The 24,000-nt window shown below is 51.4% G+C and overlaps 1 protein-coding gene across 1 annotated transcript in view; it reads right to left on the reverse strand.

Annotated features, from left to right (window-relative positions):
* Nucleotides 1-109: 109 nt before the first annotated feature.
* Nucleotides 110-24,000, reverse strand: part of slmapa (sarcolemma associated protein a) — a gene marked incomplete at its 3' end in the record, with an annotated part of 49,445 nt that continues 25,554 nt past the window's right edge. Inside the window, 20 exon segments of the mRNA XM_080495324.1 lie at nt 110-152; nt 1,199-1,316; nt 1,419-1,623; nt 2,256-2,356; nt 2,491-2,565; nt 2,762-2,788; nt 2,791-2,886; nt 2,970-3,029; nt 3,755-3,835; nt 3,951-4,025; nt 5,321-5,380; nt 15,324-15,446; nt 17,225-17,275; nt 18,184-18,352; nt 18,436-18,573; nt 18,672-18,812; nt 18,890-18,961; nt 19,741-19,836; nt 21,320-21,382; nt 22,923-22,959. Of these exon segments, the coding sequence (XP_080351450.1) occupies nt 110-152; nt 1,199-1,316; nt 1,419-1,623; nt 2,256-2,356; nt 2,491-2,565; nt 2,762-2,788; nt 2,791-2,886; nt 2,970-3,029; nt 3,755-3,835; nt 3,951-4,025; nt 5,321-5,380; nt 15,324-15,446; nt 17,225-17,275; nt 18,184-18,352; nt 18,436-18,573; nt 18,672-18,812; nt 18,890-18,961; nt 19,741-19,836; nt 21,320-21,382; nt 22,923-22,959 (1,831 nt within the window).

Genomic DNA, 24,000 nt, shown 5'->3' on the forward strand with positions numbered 1-24,000 from the left:
TGTTTACTGGAGGAGCTGCTGACTGTCACCCGTCAGTCACCCGTCAGTCACCCGTCAGTCACCCGTCAGTCACCCGTCAGTCACCCGTCAGTCACCCGTCAGTCACCCGTCAGTCACCCGTCAGTCTGGCCTGAGCCAGCTGTCCTCCAGCGCTGAGCACAGACTCCGTCACCTACAATTCCTCCGTCTCAACACCTTCAGTCGGAGGCTTCACCTGGTCGACGCTGCTAAAATAAGGTTTTGTGTCGGTGGAGGAAAAACAGGAAGTCGTGACCAGTTTTCTACTTTATTCTGCTCCTGGTGAAGAAGATCTTCTTTAAACACGTTTATCATGCTGCAGAGAAACTATGAGGATCGACACACTCAAACTGAAGCTGAGTGAAGTCTGGAGGAGGAGGAGGAGGAGGAGGAGGGTGTAGGAGGGTGGAGGAGGGTGTAGGAGGGTGAAGGAGTGTGTAGCAGGGTGTAGGAGGGTGAAGGAGGGTGTAGCAGGGTGAAGGAGTGTGTAGCAGGGTGTAGGAGGGTGTAGCAGGGTGTAGGAGGGTGAAGGAGTGTGTAGCAGGGTGTAGGAGGGTGTAGCAGGGTGTAGGAGGGTGTAGCAGGGTGAAGGAGTGTGTAGCAGGGTGTAGGAGTGTGTAGCAGGGTGTAGGAGGGTGAAGGAGTGTGTAGCAGGGTGTAGGAGGGTGTAGCAGGGTGTAGGAGGGTGTAGCAGGGTGTAGGAGGGTGTAGCAGGGTGTAGGAGGGTGTAGCAGGGTGAAGGAGTGTGTAGCAGGGTGTAGGAGGGTGAAGGAGTGTGTAGCAGGGTGTAGCAGGGTGTAGGAGGGTGTAGCAGGGTATAGGAGGGTGTAGCAGGGTGTAGCAGGGTGGAGGAGGGTGAAGGAGTGTGTAGCAGGGTGTAGGAGGGTATAGCAGGGTGTAGCAGGGTGTAGGAGGGTGTAGCAGGGTGTAGGAGGGTGTAGCAGGGTGAAGGAGTGTGTAGCAGGGTGTAGTAGGGTGAAGGAGGGTGTAGCAGGGTGTAGCAGGGTGTAGCAGGGTGAAGGAGTGTGTAGCAGGGTGTAGGAGTGTGTAGCAGGGTGTAGGAGGGTGAAGGAGTGTGTAGCAGGGTGTAGGAGGGTGTAGCAGGGTGTAGGAGGGTGTAGCAGGGTGTAGGAGGGTGTAGGAGGGTGAAGGAGGGTGTAGGAGGGTGTAGGAGGTGTACCTGCTCAGCTCGGCCTCCAGGTGGTGCAGTTTGTCTGCCAGAGTTTTGCGTTCAGCTCTCAGGCCGTCACAGTCCTGCTGCAAACACACACACCGCTGCTGCAACGTCACACACTCCGCTGTGGGAGGAGCAGAGAGAGAGAGAGAGAGAGAGAGAGGTGTTAGTAACTCCACTGAGTCCAGACCCCCCCTCCGTCCCCCCCCCCGTCCCCCCGTCCCACCCTGCAGCTGTCCTGCAGAGCTGCGCTGCTGCTGCTGCAGCGTGAAGGCCTCCTGCAGCCGGCTGATCTCCTCCTCGTACTTGGCGGCGGTGCTCCTCCAGCGCTCCAGCTCCGACCGCACGCCGCCCAGGTCCGCCTGCAGGGCGGCGATCTCGCGCTCCCGCTCCGCCGTGGCCGCCTCCATGGCGTGTCGCAGGACCAGGATCTGAAACGGGGGGGGGGGGGGGGGGAGGGGTGGAGGGGGTGGGTGGAGGGAGGAGGGGGGGTGATTACATTCAGCACAGTGCATTTAACAGGATGAGGAGTTAGTTTGAGCTTCGAATGAGTCACATGAAGTCTGGGAGGAGGGTGGAGGGACTATGGGTGGAGGTGTGGGAGGAGGATGATTGACTGGGTGGAGGATGGATGGACTGTGGGTGGAGGTGTGGGAGGAGGGTGGAGGATGAATGGACTGTGGGTGGAGGTGTGGGAGGAGGATGATGGACTGTGGGTGGAGGTGTGAGAGGAGGATGGATGGACTGTGGGTGGAGGTGTTGGAGGAGGATGGATGGACTGGGTGGAGGTATGGGAGGAGGATGATGGACTGTGGGTGGAGGTGTTGAGGAGGATGGATGGACTGGGTGGAGGTATGGGAGGAGGATGATGGACTGGGTGGAGGTATGGGAGGAGGATGATGGACTGTGGGTGGAGGTATGGGAGGAGGATGATGGACTGGGTGGAGGTATGGGAGGAGGATGATGGACTGGGTGGAGGTATGGGAGGAGGATGATGGACTGTGGGTGGAAGTATGGGAGGAGGATGATGGACTGGGTGGAGGTGTGGGAGGAGGTGTAGTACCTCCTCCTGGGCGGAGTACAGTTCCTCCCTGGTACTGCAGATGGCGCTCTCCCTCTGCTCCCTCAGGGCCTCCATGTCGGCCTGAAGCTTCCCGAGCTGAGCTGGAGACACACACACACACAGTTCATGTGTGTGTGTGTGTGTTCATGTGTGTGTGTGTGTGTGTGTGTGTGTGTGTGCTTGTGTGTGTGCTTGTGTTCATGTGTGTGTGTGTTCATGTGTGTGTGTTACTCACTCTGCAGGTACTGGATCTGTTTGGTCGACTCCTCACTCTGCTGTGAGTTGTTCTTCCTCTCCTCCTCCAGCAGAGCTACACACACACACACACACACACACACACACACACACACACACACACACACACACACACACACACCCACACACACAGACCCACACACACACAGACCCACACACACACACACACACACACACACACAGACACACACAGTCAGTGCGAGGCAGCAGGGCAGCAGAGAGCGTGATGGACAGACTGTCTCCTCAGGGACCTTGCAGCTCCAGACACTTCTGCTTGCGGTGTTGGCGAGGTCCTGGGCCTCCAGCAGCTCCCGGTGGAGGTGCTGCACCACCTGCTCCGTGTCTCCAGGCTCCAGACCGGCGCCGTGCAGCTCTGCTGCACAAACACAGGGTCCGGGTTCAACCAGAGGCTCAGCGGGGGGGGGGGGGGGGGGGGGGGGGGGGGGGGGGTTTCTCTACCTTTGGGCAGAGCGACTCTGTTCTGGGGCTCGTTCAGCTCCTGGTCGTCCATGTTTCCATCTGAACATCGTCAGGGGGGAGAACAACAACCGATATTCATCAAAGTGATCAGGTGACATCAAAACAAAAAGCCTGAATTCATTTTATGAAGCATCCAGTGTTTCAGAAAACCAATAAATCAGTGTTTTTCAACTTTTTTGACCCAAGGCACTTTTTTGTTTGGAAACATCTGGAGTCACACCACCACCCGAAAATGTTCATGTTAAACTGTGTAGCCTCTATTAACAATATAAAGTCTTTCTCATCAAAGACATCAAAGTCATTGTCATCAAAGACATCAAAGTCATTCTCATCAAAGTTTTATCACCAGGAATCCAGTAAATCCAGAAAGCAAGGACTTTTTTTTAATAGTGCCTCCCTCAGTGTGAAACCTGGACCTGATGGATGAAGAGCTGAGATCCTGGTTTTCAAAAACTTCTCCATCACTGTCACTGACACAGTACTTTGACACAAGATGGTAGCAGGAGGTGGAGATGAACCACACTGACGTCTGTCACTTTACATTTCACCGGCAAAGTTCTGTGCTGCCCTCTAGTGGTGAAGAGTATTTATACAGGATTACTCTGCAACACACTGTCGCTGTGAGAGTGAATGGTTTTTTTTTTTAGAAACATTTTTGACATTGGATCATTTCCCACGGCACAGCGGTTGAGAAACACTGATTTAAACTACTTTGACCGTCACAGAGACGTGTTTTTATCGGAGGAACAAGAGGAAGTGCTGACCAGAAGTGTCGTCGCTGCTTCGGTCTTTACTGGGACTCAGAGTGTCGGACATGTCGGACTCTTTGGCATCCATCTGGTTCCCTGGGGGGGGGGGGGGGGGGGTATTAGAAATAAGCACAAATAAAACTTTTCTGAAAGGAAAGAATTGTGTTTATACTTGAAAGACATCAGTTCTATTCTCTTAGTGCTGTTTTACCTTTAAGTCTCTCCGGACTGGCCAGGATGTCGTCTTCTCCTGTCTGGTTGTTCTGCAGGTGAGCGTCCATCACTTCTACACACACACACACACACTTTAGTCTTCCACCCCCATCACGTCACATCTGGGACTCGAACCAGAGACCCGACACGGAGTCAAGACTGGACGAACCACCAGGACTTTATGTTAAATTAAAGGGTCTCGTCCTGTTGGTCCATCATCTTCAACACACAACAACATCGTGACCTTCTTCTTTTCACAGCAGATGTTAAGAACCCTACCAGAACCTGCAGAACGCCGTTTAACCACATTTCACATTAGAGTTTAAAGTATCGTAGCGTTTGTTTGTACGAAACAGTGGACAGTGAAGCACCACCGCAACGATCCGTATTCTATACTATCGTTAATAAATATATATATTATATATATATTTAATGTATTATTTGAGCCGATACCCAGTGGAGGTTCTGCCCGAATGCAGAGTTTAGGGTTGGGGTTGGAGTAGATGGATAGGGTTTAGGGTTAGGGTAGGGTAGGGTTTGGGGTTTAGGGTTAGGGTAGGGTTGGGTTTGGGGTTTGGGGTTTAGGGTTAGGGTAGGGTTGGGTTTGGGGTTTAGGGTTAGGGTAGGGTAGGGTTGGGTTTGGGGTTTAGGGTTAGGGTTAGGGTTTAGGCTTAGGGTTGGGTTTTAGGGTAATGGTTGGGGTTTAGGTTTAGGATTGGGGTTTAAGGTTGGGATTTAAGGTTGGGGTTTAGGTTTAGGGTTGGGTTTAGGGTTAGGGTTAGGTTTAGGGTTGGGGTTGAGGTTAGGGTTGGGGTTGAGGTTTAGGTTTAGGGTTGAGGTTAGGGTTGGGGGTTAGGTTTAGGGTCGGGGTTGAGGTTAGGGTTGGGGGCTAGGTTTAGGTTCAGAGCACCGTCTTACCGTCAAAGTTGGCCAGTGTGTGGATGGTTAGGATTGGGGTTAGGTTTAGGGTTGGGGTTAGGTTTAGGGTTGGGGTTGAGGTTCAGAGCACCGTCTTACCGTCAAAGTTGGCCAGTGTGTGGATGGTTAGGATTGGGGTTAGGTTTAGGGTTGGGGTTAGGTTTAGGGTTGGGGTTGAGGTTCAGAGCACCGTCTTACCGTCAAAGTTGGCCAGTGTGTGGATGGTTAGGATTGGGGTTAGGTTTAGGGTTGGGGTTAGGTTTAGGGTTGGGGTTAGGTTTAGGGTTGGGGTTGAGGTTAGGGTTGGGGTTCAGAGCACCGTCTTACCGTCAAAGTTGGCCAGTGTGTGGATGGTTAGGATTGGGGTTAGGTTTAGGGTTGGGGTTAGGTTTAGGGTTGGGGTTGAGGTTAGGGTTGGGGGTTAGGTTTAGGTTCAGAGCACCGTCTTACCGTCAAAGTTGGCCAGTTTGTGTATGGACGCGCTCACAGTTTCCTTCAGTTGCTTGACGGCTGCAGAAAGAAAGAACACGGGAAAGTGAACGTCTGTTAACGTGAGTTGGGAGTTGATCTTAACATCCTGTTTGTACTGACTGGGTTAGGTTAGAGGTCACAGTTCATGGCAGTACTGTACATTTATAATGATCACGGCAGAGCGGGTATGAAACTGCACACGAGTGAGATGAGCCACGATAGAAACAACCTGAAAAAGCAGAATCTATTAAGAATTACGACCCTCAGCAGGAGATAAACCACTACAGGTACATTTCCAGTGGCTTCTCCATTTAAGCTGCTGGTGTGGATGAACAGTCGTGAAGTGAAATGATCATGACGGACAGATGCAGGTGAAAAGCTCCGGAGGCAGCATGCAGAGAGAAAAGATGTACAAATCTAAAAACAGCAGGAGTGGAAATGCTGTTTGAGATAAAAAAACAAACATGAAAATGAAATTCTGAACTCCTGCAAAACCGTTGAAAACAGGAAGAAGCTGGAACACAAACCTCTTACCTGATGACCCTTATTTAGTATTTTGCACAAACGTGTATAAACGGAGGTTAAAGTAGCCAATGTGAGTTCTTAGTTTTCATAACTGGTTGAAATAACTTCATCCAATCGAACATCCAAGACCTCATGTCCTTATTGAAACGTACAGAAACGTGGGCGAACCTCGAGGGTTTAAAGCGACAGTAAACCTTTCAGAAGAAACAGCTGCTGATATGAAGCACGACTCTTTAAACCAGAGGTGTCAAAGTCATTTCAGTTGAGGATCCACATCCACCTGATCTGACCTCTGACCTCTGGAGGCCCAACAAGTCAAACATCACATGTTAAACTGCAGATATGGACAAATGTCAAAGTCTTTCTTCTTTTGATCCTTTTGATCTGCAAGAATTCTATCTATCTATTCTATCTATTCTGAAATATACATATTAAAGTTAATCAGATATTATTATATTTGCAAAAAACCCTCAGTCACCTTATCTGGTATCGTATTTTTATTCAGGATTAAAACAATTTGTCATCATCTGGAAATTGTTTTGAGTTTACGTGTCTAAAGTATCACTTCACATAAGTTGGACTCGTTTTATTGTGAAAGGAGTTGCGTCATGTGACCTCCACATTAATGTCGGGGGTCAAATTCTGACCAAGGGAGGTTTTGAATGTCATTTTTGACAATCTGCTTTTTTTAGATCAGAATCTGTCAGTTTTCATATTTATACTTTAAAAATAAAAAAAAAATCCCATGGCGGCCGGATTAGATCCTCTGGCGGTTCGGTTCTGGCCCCCGGGCCACATGTTGGACACCCCCGGTTTAAAAGAAGGAGTCCTGACAGACTGATCGTCCTCCACAGTGAGAGGAGTTCAGACAGGAAGTGACGGTCGGTCCAGACCGTCTCATGGCGGCTCCTCCAAACTACCGCCGCTGAAAACCCCGAGGGAATCCAACAGGAAGCAGCAGCACGTGAAAACACTCGTTAGACCCCCAGAGACACAAACGACACGTTGCACCAGGTTCAAAAGGTATTTTCTTTCCTGTACTATAGGAAAACTTATTCCATCCTAAGATCAACGTCCTTTTTGGGATTACGTCCAACAAAGACCTGAAACACGACAACAGTTTGTGTTCAAACTAAATCCGACGTTGACAGAATCACATTTTATACCAAACATTAGAAATCCAGCTCATTTCATTGCCAGAATCCACCTGGTAGGTTAACGACAAATAACGGGTTCTACATCATGAGGACGTCTTAAATAATCTCATTAAATAATAGTTGCTAACGCCACGAGGGGTTCTAGTTAGGGCAACGTGATGTTAAATGACGATATGTGGAAATGTTCCAATAAATACGTCACTTAATGTCTTTGTGCTTATATATATATATATAAAACTTTAGCCTGTCTGTAGGAAACACACCTGTACAGTGTGTTTTCACCACAGGTGCAGTTTCCTCGTCACGAAGCAGGTAGACGAGTTTGTATTCTTGGTATTTTGTCTGGATTTGTGAGCTTCTGACTTCCAGCCTTGATGAAACGTGACGGATTATCTGGCTGTTTGACACTCAGACTGGATCCAAGGGACATTTGCTGCACTTCAGTCTCCTGTGATTATTTATATTGGGATTGTTTATCCGAATATATCCTGAAGCCCAAATTCTAATGTTATATATATATATATATATATATATATATTACCTGAAAACAAAAACAAAAACCCAAGTTAATGAGGTGAAGCCTTGTTGGATGATGTGAAGTGTTTGATTGTCCTGATGGGTGGAGTCAGGCTGGTGTGGTTGCTGGTGTGGCGGCTGGTGTGGCTGCTGGTGTGGCGGCTGGTGTGGTTGCTGGTGTGGCGGCTGGTGTGGCTGCTGGTGTGGCTGCTGGTGTGGCGGCTGGTGTGGTTGCTGGTGTGGCGGCTGGTGTGGTTGCTGGTGTGGCTGCTGGTGTGGCTGCTGGTGTGGTTGCTGGTGTGGCGGCTGGTGTGGTGGCTGGTGTGGCGGCTGGTGTGGTTGCTGGTGTGGCGGCTGGCGTGGTTGCTGGCGTGGTTGCTGGCGTGGTTGCTGGCGTGGTTGCTGGCGTGGTTGCTGGCGTGGTTGCTGGCGTGGTTGCTGGCGTGGTTGCTGGCGTGGTTGCTGGTGTGGCTGCTGGTGTGGTTGCTGGTGTGGCTGCTGGTGTGGTGGCTGGTGTGGCGGCTGGTGTGGTTGCTGGTGTGGCGGCTGGTGTGGTTGCTGGCGTGGTTGCTGGCGTGGTTGCTGGCGTGGTTGCTGGCGTGGTTGCTGGCGTGGTTGCTGGTGTGGCTGCTGGTGTGGTTGCTGGTGTGGTTGCTGGTGTGGCTGCTGGTGTGGCGGCTGGTGTGGTTGCTGGTGTGGCGGCTGGTGTGGTTGCTGGTGTGGCGGCTGGTGTGGTTGCTGGTGTGGCGGCTGGTGTGGTTGCTGGTGTGGCTGCTGGTGTGGCTGCTGGTGTGGTTGCTGGTGTGGTTGCTGGTGTGGCTGCTGGTGTGGCTGCTGGTGTGGCGGCTGGTGTGGTTGCTGGTGTGGCGGCTGGTGTGGCGGCTGGTGTGGCGGCTGGTGTGGCTGCTGGTGTGGTTGCTGGTGTGGTTGCTGGTGTGGTTGCTGGTGTGGTTGCTGGCGTGGCTGCTGGTGTGGCTGCTGGTGTGGTTGCTGGTGTGGCGGCTGGTGTGGCTGCTGGTGTGGTTGCTGGTGTGGTTGCTGGTGTGGCGGCTGGTGTGGCGGCTGGTGTGGTTGCTGGTGTGGTTGCTGGTGTGGCGGCTGGTGTGGTTGTTGGCGTGGTTGCTGGTGTGGTTGCTGGTGTGGCGGCTGGTGTGGCGGCTGGTGTGGCGGCTGGTGTGGCGGCTGGTGTGGTTGCTGGTGTGGCGGCTGGTGTGGCTGCTGGTGTGGTTGCTGGTGTGGCGGCTGGTGTGGCTGCTGGTGTGGCTGCTGGTGTGGCGGCTGGTGTGGTTGCTGGTGTGGTTGCTGGTGTGGCGGCTGGTGTGGTTGCTGGTGTGGCTGCTGGTGTGGCTGCTGGTGTGGTTGCTGGTGTGGCGGCTGGTGTGGTGGCTGGTGTGGCGGCTGGTGTGGTTGCTGGTGTGGCGGCTGGCGTGGTTGCTGGCGTGGTTGCTGGCGTGGTTGCTGGCGTGGTTGCTGGCGTGGTTGCTGGCGTGGTTGCTGGTGTGGCTGCTGGTGTGGTTGCTGGTGTGGCTGCTGGTGTGGTGGCTGGTGTGGCGGCTGGTGTGGTTGCTGGTGTGGCGGCTGGTGTGGTTGCTGGCGTGGTTGCTGGCGTGGTTGCTGGCGTGGTTGCTGGCGTGGTTGCTGGCGTGGTTGCTGGTGTGGCTGCTGGTGTGGTTGCTGGTGTGGTTGCTGGTGTGGCTGCTGGTGTGGCGGCTGGTGTGGTTGCTGGTGTGGCGGCTGGTGTGGTTGCTGGTGTGGCGGCTGGTGTGGTTGCTGGTGTGGCGGCTGGTGTGGTTGCTGGTGTGGCTGCTGGTGTGGCTGCTGGTGTGGTTGCTGGTGTGGTTGCTGGTGTGGCTGCTGGTGTGGCGGCTGGTGTGGTTGCTGGTGTGGCGGCTGGTGTGGCGGCTGGTGTGGCGGCTGGTGTGGCTGCTGGTGTGGTTGCTGGTGTGGTTGCTGGTGTGGTTGCTGGTGTGGTTGCTGGCGTGGCTGCTGGTGTGGCTGCTGGTGTGGTTGCTGGTGTGGCGGCTGGTGTGGCTGCTGGTGTGGTTGCTGGTGTGGTTGCTGGTGTGGCGGCTGGTGTGGCGGCTGGTGTGGTTGCTGGTGTGGTTGCTGGTGTGGCGGCTGGTGTGGTTGTTGGCGTGGTTGCTGGTGTGGTTGCTGGTGTGGCGGCTGGTGTGGCGGCTGGTGTGGCGGCTGGTGTGGCGGCTGGTGTGGTTGCTGGTGTGGCGGCTGGTGTGGCTGCTGGTGTGGTTGCTGGTGTGGCGGCTGGTGTGGCTGCTGGTGTGGCTGCTGGTGTGGCGGCTGGTGTGGTTGCTGGTGTGGTTGCTGGTGTGGCGGCTGGTGTGGTTGCTGGTGTGGCGGCTGGTGTGGCGGCTGGTGTGGTTGCTGGTGTGGCGGCTGGTGTGGTTGCTGGTGTGGCGGCTGGTGTGGCGGCTGGTGTGGCTGCTGGTGTGGTTGCTGGTGTGGCGGCTGGTGTGGTTGCTGGTGTGGCGGCTGGTGTGGCGGCTGGTGTGGCGGCTGGTGTGGCGGCTGGTGTGGCGGCTGGTGTGGTTGCTGGTGTGGCGGCTGGTGTGGTTGCTGGTGTGGCGGCTGGTGTGGCGGCTGGTGTGGCGGCTGGTGTGGCGGCTGGTGTGGCGGCTGGTGTGGTTGCTGGTGTGGCGGCTGGTGTGGCTGCTGGTGTGGCGGCTGGTGTGGCGGCTGGTGTGGCGGCTGGTGTGGCGGCTGGTGTGGCGGCTGGTGTGGTTGCTGGTGTGGCGGCTGGTGTGGTTGCTGGTGTGGCGGCTGGTGTGGCGGCTGGTGTGGCGGCTGGTGTGGCGGCTGGTGTGGCTGCTGGTGTGGTTGCTGGTGTGGCGGCTGGTGTGGTTGCTGGTGTGGCGGCTGGTGTGGCGGCTGGTGTGGCGGCTGGTGTGGCGGCTGGTGTGGCGGCTGGTGTGGTTGCTGGTGTGGCGGCTGGTGTGGCTGCTGGTGTGGTTGCTGGTGTGGCGGCTGGTGTGGCTGCTGGTGTGGCTGCTGGTGTGGCGGCTGGTGTGGTTGCTGGTGTGGTTGCTGGTGTGGCGGCTGGTGTGGTTGCTGGTGTGGCGGCTGGTGTGGCGGCTGGTGTGGTTGCTGGTGTGGCGGCTGGTGTGGTTGCTGGTGTGGCGGCTGGTGTGGCGGCTGGTGTGGCTGCTGGTGTGGTTGCTGGTGTGGCGGCTGGTGTGGTTGCTGGTGTGGCGGCTGGTGTGGCGGCTGGTGTGGCGGCTGGTGTGGCGGCTGGTGTGGCGGCTGGTGTGGTTGCTGGTGTGGCGGCTGGTGTGGCTGCTGGTGTGGTTGCTGGTGTGGTTGCTGGTGTGGCTGCTGGTGTGGCGGCTGGTGTGGCGGCTGGTGTGGCGGCTGGTGTGGCTGCTGGTGTGGTTGCTGGTGTGGTTGCTGGTGTGGTTGCTGGTGTGGTTGCTGGTGTGGTTGCTGGTACTCACGCTGACAGTCTATTAACTGTTGGATTCTAGTGGAGTCTCCCCCGCTGTTGTTAACGTGACAGTTGTCTGACGGAAACAGAGAACCGACGTTACGACACGACCAGTCAAGTCAGACTTCGTCGATTCTGCTCATCAGAACTCAAAAGGATCCAGATCCGATCACTGGTCCGTAGCTTTTAATTCTCATTTAAACAAAGATCCAACAGGCTTTGAAGCTTGAGGAACACGTTTAGGAATTCAGGAGTTGGAGGTGCAGTATGTGGTTTCACATCAGATGTTCTCAAAGTAACGATCAGTTCACCTGCAGTCAGAGACGTCATGTATCACCACACACCGCGAAAAAAATCAGATACACAACAAAAGGCTCAGTTAAAAAATGTCACGATGTTTGGGACCCTTTTCTTGCCTATTTTCAAAAGATGGATGCAGTTGAAATTGTAGAACGGTATACTAATAACGTATAACGAGAGCTACTGTAGATCAGTTAATTCCATTTTATTGGCAGTATTATTATTATTTGTGTTTCCTTTCAACCCGTCTGGCTTGTCGTTACTTGATGTCTGTGGGTTCAGGGAGGAAAGATTACAGGTGATTTCCTATTTAACATTGTTTAATGTTGCCACTTTATCTACGTCACTAATTAACCACTTGTTAGGACTGAACCTGCCAACACTGCTATATTTTTACTATAGTATGTTTATTGTACTTTTATTCTACACTTTTCCCCCCCCCATCATAGTTTAATTTCCTTGTATTTCATCTTACTGTATACTTTGCTCCCCTTAGAACTTATTATACTTTATTATAGTCTGTGATTTTTATCTTATTTTTAGTCCTATTTTATTTTATTTACTTATTATTACTCTTTACTGTTAATATTTGTGGTCCTTAGAGTTCTTGATAGTCATTGTAGACAAGATTCCTCTACCCTTATCTAACTGTTTGTACATTTCTTGTCTTTCCTGCTCAAGAGTCTTTAAGAGCAGAAGGTAACAAGTACATTTCTCCTTTGTGAGATCGATAAAGGCTTATCTTATCTTATCTTAACTGAATCTTGAATAAACAAACCTTATTTAAAAAAGTAAGGATCAGTTCACTGCTCAAACTCCCAGCAGTCAGCAGGGAAACACAGCAAATCCATAATAAAAGCCCAGTGTGGAAAGTCAATAATCGAAAACGGTCAGATATTTAATTGACGCCTCTGAGCAGCGAGTTTCATTATAAATATTGCTATTTCTGTGGTTAATATTCTATTTAATTGACATATTTAAAACTCTATCCAGTTTACTTGACGTCTACTCTGAAGGGGGCGTCGCCAACTGAAGCATCTCATCCCCGAAAAGAAAAGGAAGAAGAGGCAGATTGGATCGTGATGAAAAATGTTGGAAGATGTGAGAAACGGGCGTGAAGAGAAGGAAGTTCCGTCACGTCGTTTCCACAAACTGCACCTCCGACCAGAGGACGGAGAACCGAAGGACAAGATCCACTTCCTGGATCAGATGCACAGAATCAACGAGCTTCACGTCCAGAACGCTGGAAGAAGCGACTTTCAACGCTCGTGAGGGAAGACGAGTTCAAAATGGAGGGAATGACGGAGAGGAGACTGACGGACAGACTGACCAGAGACACAAGAGAACTCTGGCAGACGGGTGAAGGAGTCACACAGGAGGACGGACAGACGGACGGACGTGTGGACGCAGACGAGACGAGAATGCAGATCCACGGGAAACAGAATTCACCAGCCTGACGCTCAGTCGCAACCTCACTTCCTGTCAAAGCCAGCGGCCTGCAGGGGGCGCCGTGACGGGAGCAGAGAATGACTCCACTGGGAATACGTCCGGCGGAAGTGTGTTTAGAGGCAACGGAGGTTTGAGTTTCAAAAAGAAAAAGAGAAAAAAAAAACTGCGAAAGCGAGTTAAAAATCTGGAGAATTGAAGGCAGAATAAACCAGAATGAGCTTCTATTTCTCGAGCTTTAATTCAAACTCATTCAATCCCAAGAAGAACATTTCAGGTCAATCCAACAGAGCATCTGTGGACTATTTTCCAGGAAACATCGACCTCCTCCTGTCGTCGTCGTCGTCATCGTCATGGCGACGAAGACGACAGATCGAGAGCAAAGCTTGAGAGCCGTTGGCGATGGTTTCTCTACGTCAGGTCAACATCCCACCTGGTTCATGTTTTATCTCACCGCTCGGTTCCTCCTGAATCTAACAAACACTGCGTACTAGCACGTTAGCACGTTAGCACGATGGCTGCCAGGTTGAATTCTTCACTCTGCAGTTTTAACAGAAGTTCAGTTTAGTCTTCAACCGTTTCTTCTTATAGTTCTGGTGAACCTGCTCCACCTGAACCTGCTCCACCTGGACCTGCTCCACCTGAACCTGCTCCACCTCGACCTGCTCCACCTGAACCTGCTCCACCTGAACCTGCTCCACCTGAACCTGCTCCACCTGACCCTGCTCCACCTGGACCTGCTCCACCTGGACCTGCTCCACCTGGACCTGCTCCACCTGACCCTGCTCCACCTCGACCCGATCCACCTGGACCCGATCCACCTGGACCCGCTCCACCTGGACCCGCTCCACCTGGACCCGCTCCACCTGGACCCGCTCCACCTGGACCTGCTCCACCTGGACCTGCTCCACCTGAACCTGCTCCACCTGAACATGCTCCACCTGAACCTGCTGCACCTGAACCTGCTCCACCTGGACCTGCTCCACCTGGACCTGCTCCACCTGAACCTGCTCCACCTGAACCTGCTCCACCTGGACCTGCTCCACCTGAACCTGCTCCACCTGGACCTGCTCCACCTGAACCTGCTCCACCTGGACCCGCTCCACCTGAACCCGCTCCACCTGACCCGCTCCACCTGGACCAGCTCCACCTGAACCCGCTCCACCTGAACCCGCTCCACCTGAACCGCTCCACCTGAACCTGCTCCACCTGAACCTGCTCCACCTGAACCAGCTCCACCTGGACCTGCTCCACCTGAACCTGCTCCACCTCGACCCGATCCACCTCGACCCGCTCCACCTGGACCCGCTCCACTTGAACCCGCTCCACCTGGACCTGCTCCACCTGAACCTGCTCCACCTGGACCCGCTCCACCTGGACCCGCTCCACCTGAACCTGCTCCACCTGGACCTGCTCCACCTGAACCAGCTCCACCTGAACCAGCTCCACCTGGACCAGCTCCACCTCGACCCGCTCCACCTCGACCCGCTCCACCTGGACCCGCTCCACCTGAACCCGCTCCACCTGGACCTGCTCCACCTGAACCTGCTCCACCTGAACCTGCTCCACCTGGACCTGCTGCACCTGAACCTGCTCCACCTGACCCTGCTCCACCTGGACCTGCTCCACCTGAACCTGCTCCACCTGGACCTGCTCCACCTGGACCAGCTCCACCTGGACCAGCTCCACCTCAACCTGCTCCACCTGAACCTGCTCCACCTGAACCTGCTCCACCTCGACCCGATCCACCTGAACCTGCTCCACCTGGACCTGCTCCACCTGGACCTGCTCCACCTGAACCTGCTCCACCTGAACCTGCTCCAGCTGAACCTGCTCCAGCTGAACCTGCTCCACCTGGACCTGCTGCACCTGGACCAGCTCCACCTGGACCCGCTCCACCTGGACCCGCTCCACCTGGACCCGCTCCACCTGAACCCGCTCCACCTGGACCAGCTCCACCTGAACCTGCTCCACCTGAACCTGCTCCACCTGAACCTGCTCCACCTGAACCTGCTCCACCTGGACCAGCTCCACCTGGACCAGCTCCACCTCGACCTGCTCCACCTCGACCTGCTCCACCTGAACCTGCTCCACCTGACCCTGCTCCACCTGGACCAGCTCCACCTGGACCTGCTCTACCTCGACCTGCTCCACCTGAACCTGCTCCACCTGGACCTGCTCCACCTCAACCTGCTCCTGCACGTGTTTTCTTTCCAACCAGGAATAAGTAAACACACTCAGTCGCCTTAATGACTTGATTCCAGTTTGTTGTGTTTGAAAAAGAAACGTTGCTGATCTGATTGTCAATCAGCAAACTCAACATGAAAATGTGTTTTAAACACAAACCTTTCCATGTGAAAGACTGTATTACTTGTAACGTACATTTGCAGTGTTTATTGATTTAAAATGGGTTTATTTGTGTATTTTAAAAAAGAAAAGAAAAGCTTTTTCATGTTGCAGTTGCTTGTTTGTACGAATGAGTGACGTCTGTACTTGTTAAACTGCTCTGATGTAACATGAAGATGTAACGATCCCGAGGCTTTGTTCCGGAAATTAAATACAAATAAATACAAATCTGTCGTCGTAGAAAACTAACTACCATCGAGATCTTGATCTTCACCAACTGCACCATCATCGGTGTCTGTATCCTCCTCATCCTCATCCTCGTCTTCCTCCAGGCTCTCAGGTGAGTCCAGCCTCTGTCTGTCCTGGCCGGTGTCCTCTACGGGGCGGTGGGGGACAAAGTCCACATGGGTCACGTCACCACATCAGACACATACAGCCGTGTGTGTGTGTGTTTCTGTGTGTGTGTGTGTGTGTGTGTGTGTGTGTGTGTGTGTGTGTGTGTGTGTGTGTGTGTGTGTGTGTGTGTGTTTCTGTGTATGTGTTTCTGTGTGTGTGTTTCTGTGTGTGTGTGTGTGTGTGACTATGTGTTTCTGTGTGTGTGTGTGTGTCTGTGTGTGTGTGTTTCTGTGTGTGTTTCTGTGTGTGTTTCTGTGTGTGTGTGTGTGTGTGTGTATGACTATGTGTTTGTGTCTGTGTCTGTCTGTGTGTGTGTGTGTGTGTTTCTGTGTCTGTATGTTTCCGTGTGTGTTTCTGTGTCTGTGTGTGTGTTTCTGTGTGTGTGTGTGTGCGTGTTTCTGTGTCTGTATGTTTCCGTGTGTGTTTCTGTGTCTGTATGTTTCCGTGTGTGTTTCTGTGTCTGTGTGTGTGTGTTTGTGTCTGTGTGTGTGCGTGTTTCTGTGTCTGTATGTTTCCGTGTGTGTTTCTGTGTCTGTGTGTGTGTGTGCGCGTGTTTCTGTGTCTGTGTGTGTGTCTGTGTCTGTGTTTCTGTGTGTGTGTGTTTCTGTGTGTGTGTGTTTCTGTGTGTGTGTGTTTCTGTGTGTGTGTGTTTCTGTGTGTTTCTGTGTGTGTGTGTGTGTGTGTGTGTGGTTCTGGATGACGGGTCCTTCAGAGTGGACTGTGGCGGCGACACGGAGACGAAAGACGCCATGTTCAGTGTCGTCATTCACCAGTGACCAGAAGCCCCGCCCCCCCAGAAGATGGAACAATAAAAAATAATAAAACCCCAAAGCAGTGGACAGTTTGTAAACCAGGGAAGAGACCCAGAACCAGCACATCCTGTCCTGAAGACAAACTCCTGACTTCACTTTGATTCATCAACCGTTTCTTCTCCTCAGTATTTAGAACTACAAGATTTAAAAAAAGTTAAAATCTTGAGGTGTTTTACTTCGTTAACCTTTACACAGCGACGGTTGCAGTTCGAGGCGCCGTTCACACGATGACGCAACTTTTGGAAAGTGCTCGGGCTCAGAACGACCCGCAGCCGTCGTTCTGCACATGCTCAGTAGAGACCATGAGAACAAAGTCTCCTCCAGAGCTTCGCGACTCCCCGTCCATGTTCCCCTGGACTGGGTACTTTTATTTTGACAGTCACTGCGATAACGGTCTCATCCAAACAAACAACAGCGCCCACTAGTGGCCACGGTCATCGTTTGGTGGTTTAATCAATCTGAGACGTCTGCAGCTTGGTTTTCATCACGGCTCAGGGTGAAACCGCCTCATTTACCAAGTAGTACTTTTATACTTTATTCAATACTCAGAATTCCAGGAGTGGTGTTGCAGACGTTTGGAGGGTTTGAGATATTCCTGACATCACGAGGGGGATTATTGAACGTTTCTACTTATAGATCGGATTCTGAATGAACCTGAAATAAATCTCATCTGGACAGTCAAGATCTGTTGGATTCTGTTTGTGGACTGGATGAGCGTCCCCTGTCCCCGACCAGAGGACACGTGAAGACGTAAAACCAGAGGATGGACAGGAAGACTCTTTGACAGAGAGACGGATGGAGATGGAGAGAGAGAGAGAGAGAGAGAGAGAGAGAGAGGCCATGCAGCAGGGTTTCATGCGTGGTTAGTGATGAGGCGGTGACGTTAGCGGCCAGAGGGACGGCGGCGGGGGGACGAGAGGACGAGTGTCCCCAGGCGTGGACTCACCCAGACTGTTGTTCTCTTTAACACTTTTCTCCTGCAGCTGTTCTAATCGCACTGTAAACAACAACAACAACCACAGCAGGCGTGACTGACGGCTTCCGGCCACAGAGCGCTTCCCTTTAGAAGCTGCAGTTCATGTGAGCGGCCAGCAGGGGGCGGGCGGCGTGTTGGAGCTGCTCCGACAGTGACAATTCCTTCTTTCAGGTTTTTTTTTTTTTAAAGGGACAAAAAGGAAGTCCTGATGAGGCTCCGGCTGCAACTCACCATTATTTTAATAATCGATCAATCCGTCGATTATTTTTTTCGATTAATCGGCTAAAAAAACAAAACATTTTAAATTGTAGGACGAGCTGATATTGAACGAACCAAACGTCAAATATGTTATGGTTATCTAAAAGAACATAACCGAACCAATACAAAGATGTATACAATATAAATACATGTACATAAGATGTTTACATTATTTAATCATTAAATAAGCTTTAAAGTACTTCAGGGACCACAAACAGTCCAGTTTCATCCTGAGTGACCAGACTGCTGAAATATCGCTATAATACCCTTTCAAGTTACACTTCAAAGTGTTTCTTTGTGAACCGCTGGAGGACGCCCCGGGTGACGTCTCCACGGTGACGTTGCCCCGATGACGTTTTCACGGTGACGTCGCCCCGGTGACGACGCCACGGTGACGCCTCCCCGGTGACGCCTCCCTGCATCCGGCGGTTAGCCGGTTAGCTCGATTGCCTCGCAACAACTTTGACCGGAGAGCTGAACACCGGCCGAGTGGCGCATAAATTGCGCGACACAACGAATCGATTCTGAAATTCGTTGCCGACACTTTAAATAATCGAATTGAATGGATTTGATGGACTGGTCGTTGCAGCCCCTCGACGAGGCCAACCGACACGTCTGAGCGTCTGCAGCAGCACGAGGAGGACGGCGGTGTGTGTCTGTGGACGCGTTACCCTGCAGCGCAGCCAGCCGCTCGTTGGTGAAGTCGTTGTCGGCCTGCAGGGCTTCGATGCGAGCCTGGAGAACCTGCTCCTTCTCCTCCATCTCCTCGATGCGCAGCTCCAACTCCCTCTTCTCCGTGGCGCCGCGCTGAGTCAGCTCCTCCTGCCGGCCCTCCGCCGCCTGCAGCAGCAGCAGCAGTGTGAGACGAACCGGACGCAGGAACCCACATCAAAGAAACCTGGTGCTGGTCTTTGTGTCGGTACCTTGATCTTGTCGGTGAGCTCTTTGATCTCGTTGACGGCGGCGTTGTACTTGTTGGCGAGCTCGCCCAGCTCCTCCTGGCCCCTCTCCGACATCTCCTTCAGGTGGGTGCACTCGTCCTCCGTGTTGCTGAGCGAGCGCTGCAGGGGGAACACGGAGCTCTCAGTACCGGGCGAGGCAGGGCAAGGCGGGGCAAGGCGGGGGCTGGACGGCGTGCACAGGACGCCGGGCTCCTCACCTCCACCTCCGACAGCTTCCGCACCACCTCGATCTTCTCCTGCAGGACCCTCCTCAGCGACTCCTTGGCCGTGGTCTCGTAGTTGTGTTTGTCCTCCTGCAGCGCCAGCAGCTCCTTCCGGATCCCCTCCTCCGTCTGAGACTGGCAAAGCATCGGTTCGTCATTCGGTGACGACGTGCGGGAGGCGGATACTTCACATCTACTCGGACGGCCGCTACCTTTGAATACGCCTGCAGCTGACTGCCCATCACCTCCAGTCTGGACAGCAGGCGGTCCTCGTCGATCAGAGCCTGGTGGGGACAAACCAACACTTCACATTAAAACGAGAAGTGAGTGATGGAGTCACCAGGCTGAGAACTGAACTCCTTCAGCTTTACAATGGTTTAAAATATATATATATATAAAATAGCAAACTACTGTCCATGATGGAGAAAGTGTCCGACCCAATAGGTGTGTATTGCTCCCAATCCAGGGGTATTTAAAGTCTTTAGATTTATACATCACATCAGTGTTTTCCAACCTCTGGTGTTTCCTCCAGATCGTCAGCTGAGTCGTGGGAAATTATCACATTTCTTTCAAAAAAAAAAACCTTTGCTCTCACAGCGACAGTGTGTTGCAGAGTAACCATGTATAAATACTCTTCACCACTAGAGGGCAGCACAGAACTTTGCCGGTGAAATGTAAAGTGACAGACGTCAGTGTGGTTCATCTCCACCTCCTGCTACCATCTTGTATCAAAGTACTGTGTCAGTGACAGTGATGGAGAAGTTTTTGAAAACCAGGATCTCAGCTCTTCATCCATCAGGTCCAGGTTTCACACTGAGGGAGTCACTATTAAAAAAAGTCCTTGCTTTCTGGATTTACTGGATTCCTGTTGATAAAACTTTGATGAGAAAGACTTTGATGTCTTTGATGAGAAAGACTTCATATTGTTAATAGAGGCTACAGAGTTTCACATTTTAACTCCAGGTGTTTCTAAAGACAAAAGTGTGCCTCGGTTCATAAAAGGTAGAAAAACACTGGATTACATAACAAAGTGGAGTTTGGAGTGAGGAGGAAGCACACGGACCTGCCAGCTGCTCTCCGAGGCCTCCTGAGTGCTGGCGAGGAGCCGCTGCAGCGTGGCCAGCTTCTGCTCCAGCATCTGCTCCCGGTGTAAGGCCTCCTGAGGGACGGACGGCCGGGGACGAACACGGCGGCGCAAACGGGGGAGAAAAAACAAAAAAAAGGTTTTAGGTTTGACACAAACTGTCCCGAAGTGAAGTCTCTCTGTCCCTTTGCTTCATGTCTCTCTGTCCCTTTGCTTCATGTCTCTCTGTCCCTTTCCTTCATGTCTCTCTGTCCCTTTCCTTCATGCCTCTCTGTCCCTTTCCTTCATGTCTCTCTGTCCCTTTGCTTCATGTCTCTCTGTCCCTTTGCTTCATGTCTCTCTGTCCCTTTGCTTCATGTCTCTCTGTCCCTTTCCTTCATGTCTCTGTCCCTTTGCTTCTTGTCTCTCTGTCCCTTTGCTTCATGTCTCTCTGTCCCTTTGCTTCATGTCTCTTTGTCCCTTTCCTTCATGTCTCTGTCCCTTTCCTTCATGTCTCTCTGTCCCTTTCCTTCATGTCTCTCTGTCCCTTTCCTTCATGTCTCTCTGTCCCTTTCCTTCATGTCTCTCTGTCCCTTTGCTTCATGTCTCTCTGTCCCTTTCCTTCATGTCTCTCTGTCCCTTTCCTTCATGATCCTCTGTCCCTTTCCTTCATGATCCTCTGTCCCTTTGCTTCATGTCTCTCTGTCCCTTTCCTTCATGTCTCTGTCCCTTTGCTTCTTGTCTCTCTGTCCCTTTGCTTCATGTCTCTGTCCCTTTCCTTCATGTCTCTCTGTCCCTTTGCTTCATGTCTCTGTCCCTTTGCTTCATGTCTCTCTGTCCCTTTCCTTCATGTCTCTCTGTCCCTTTGCTTCATGTCTCTGTCCCTTTCCTTCATGTCTCTCTGTCCCTTTCCTTCATGTCTCTCTGTTAGATAGATAGATAGATAGATAATTACTTTATTCGTCCCCGAAGGGAAATTGTTTTGTTGCAGCAATCTGGTACATACGAATATTATAAAATACAATAGAATAGAAATAAAAGTAAAAAATAAAAATATCTGGGTATAAGACATAAAGTAAAACACAGAACGGAACATGGGCACTTAGAAATAAGACGAGATCAAAGCAAGATAATAAATAGTAAGGTGCAGTGGCAGAGCCATTAGAAGTAGGCATTATATAATAATAATAACAATAATACGGATAATAACAGTGTGTAATAGTGTATAATACTCGTGTATAGTACTACTATTAGTGGTAGCAATAATATAACAATAACAATATGGTAGCAATAAAATAACAACAACAAATATATATATATCAGTAAAAATAATAATAATAATAATAATAATAATACCAATAGTAACAGTACACCCATAACAATAATAATACCAATGGTAATAGTGTACTTGCACATGTATATGTACATGCAATATGCCATATGAAATATGAACTATATGATATAATATAAGTATCAATGTAATTGAGTCCAGGTGATTGAGGCTGTGACGGAGTCGGTGTTTGTTTGCGACAGCCGTGCTGCAGTGGTGAGCAGTGGCCTGTAGGTGGCAGTGTGTTACCTGTAGATACTGGGACAGCTGGAAGAGTTCCTGAGAATACATACTGGGAGTGTTGGCTGGAACCTGGGAAACACACAACAACCAGTCTGCAGGACGTTCAGGCCTGAGAGGGAACTACAAGGCAACAAGCGGTTGGAAAAGCAGGTGAGGAGAACAAACTGGAGATAGAAACACACACAACTTCACAGACCGACTGTAAAATGAACGAAAGCAGCTGAACAGCATTAACATGTCGTCTGCTGGCTGATCAGCTTTTAACTGCAAATACTTTGAAAATACTCCGTAAGCCAGTCGTTGTTAGAAACAGTGGAAAACTGTTGAATTACTTCAAAGGGTCGTATTATACTGAATCCACAATGAAGGTCAAAGTGGCAAAGTGACGTATGCAAACAACAACAGGAGAGTACTGAAGGCCTCACCAGGAAGCCTCACCAGAGTACTGAAGGCCTCACCAGGAAGCCTCACCAGAGTACTGAAGGCCTCACCAGAGTACTGAAGGCCTCACCAGAGTACTGAAGGTCTCACCAGAGTACTGAAGGTCTCACCAGAGTACTGAAGGCCTCACCAGGAAGCCTCACCAGAGTACTGAAGGCCTCACCAGGAAGCCTCACCAGAGTACTGAAGGCCTCACCAGAGTACTGAAGGCCTCACCAGGAAGCCTCACCAGAGTACTGAAGGCCTCACCAGAGTACTGAAGGCCTCACCAGAGTACTGAAGGCCTCACCAGAGTACTGAAGGTCTCACCAGAGTACTGAAGGCCTCACCAGGAAGCCTCACCAGAGTACTGAAGGCCTCACCAGGAAGCCTCACCAGAGTACTGAAGGTCTCACCAGAGTACTGAAGGCCTCACCAGGAAGCCTCACCAGAGTACTGAAAGCCTCACCAGAGTACTGAAAACACCCAAAACTCGTCACAAGCGACACAAAAACCCATCCAAGGCTGTAAACAAATGAAGAACCACTGCAACAAAACAAAGTACCAGGAAATGAAAAGTGTTTGTCGTCATGTGCTTTAGAGGAAACGAGGAGGAACTGCAGGTGTTACTGCATCTTCAGTCCCTCGGGTCACAACACCAAACAGGACCAGTTCCACTTTGCTGGAAACTCAGTCGGTGTGAGAGTCTCTGCAGAGACCAGGAGGACAAGACTGTCCTCCAGTTCTCTGCAGAGACCAGGAGGACAAGACTGTCCTCCTGGTATCTGCAGAGAACTGGGTGGAGGACAAGACTGTCCTCCAGTTCTCTGCAGTGACCAGGAGGACAAGACTGTCCTCCAGTTCTCTGCAGAGACCAGGAGGACAAGACTGTCCTCCTGGTATCTGCAGTGAACTGGGTGGAGGACAAGACTGTCCTCCTGGTTTCTGAGGGACGAAGCACCGACTGGCAGCAAACACTGCATTCCTCAATCAGCTGACCACACACACACACACACACACACACACACACACACACACACACACACACACACACACACACACACACACACACACACACACACACACACACACACACACACACACACACACACACACACACACACACACACACACACACACACACACACACACACACACACACACACACACACACACACACACACCTTACCTTGTCTACAGGTAGCGGTAACGGAGCCTGGATGACACTGGAAAGGAGAAGGAGAGCAGAGAAAACAGTTGGTCACCATGGAAACAGCAGGGAGCGGAGACACATGGAGTAACCACGGCGACGGGGGGTGGGGGGGGGTTGGGGGGGTGGTGTTCTTGAAGGTCTTGTGACACTGGTTTCTCACCCTGGTGTTACACAAACGCTGGTCTCCGGATGTGAAACATCAAAGCTCCTCCAGCTTCAGGAATTTAATCTTTGATCATTTCAAAGGTACGTCGACTAAAAGACTTGAACCTCATCAGGTGGGTTGTTTTCATGTCTTTGTATCTGAAGGGTCAAAGACTCTTCAAACCATTTTTCCCTTCATGTTGAGAGATTTCAAGGCATTCATATATTGTTTGATCGATGATGCACCTAAAATCAATGGATCGACTGATTTCTAGTTATTGTTTTCAATCACGTTTCACCGTCTGACGGTTCGTTTCTACAGTCGGTGGCTTTCTTGGACTTTTGTGTTGATTATTTGACCGATGGTCATTTGTTTTAATTCTTTGGTTGGTTGATTACTAATTAATTCATTTGCTTGATTGGCTGGTCGTCATTCAGCAGATTCTTTTATCACTTTTCTAAGAATTTCATTTCTTGTTCCCTTGTTTTTCTTTGGTTGGTCAGTCATTTGTTTTGGATGATGATTCTCCCCCTTGAACTGCTACCTTGTCGCGGTGGGGGAGTTTGAGTACCCGACTGGTCCTAGGAGCCACATTGTCGGGGGCTTTACGCCCCCCAGCAGGGTCTCTAAGCCGGTGTTTTCCAACCACTGGTGTTTCCTCCAGATCGTCAGCTGAGCCGTGGGAAATTATCACATTTCACATTTTCTTCTAAAAAAAACATTTGCTCTCACAGCGACAGTGGGTTGCAGAGTAATGATGTATAAATACTCTTCACCACTAGAGGGCAGCACAGAACTTTGCCGGTGAAATGTAAAGTGACAGACGTCAGTGTGGTTCATCTCCACCTCCTGCTACCATCTTGTATCAAAGTACTGTGTCAGTGACAGTGATGGAGAAGTTTTTGAAAA

This window comes from Blennius ocellaris (genome assembly GCF_963422515.1).
Source record: "Blennius ocellaris genome assembly, chromosome: 4".
In the NCBI taxonomy this organism is placed as follows: Eukaryota; Metazoa; Chordata; class Actinopteri; order Blenniiformes; family Blenniidae; genus Blennius; species Blennius ocellaris.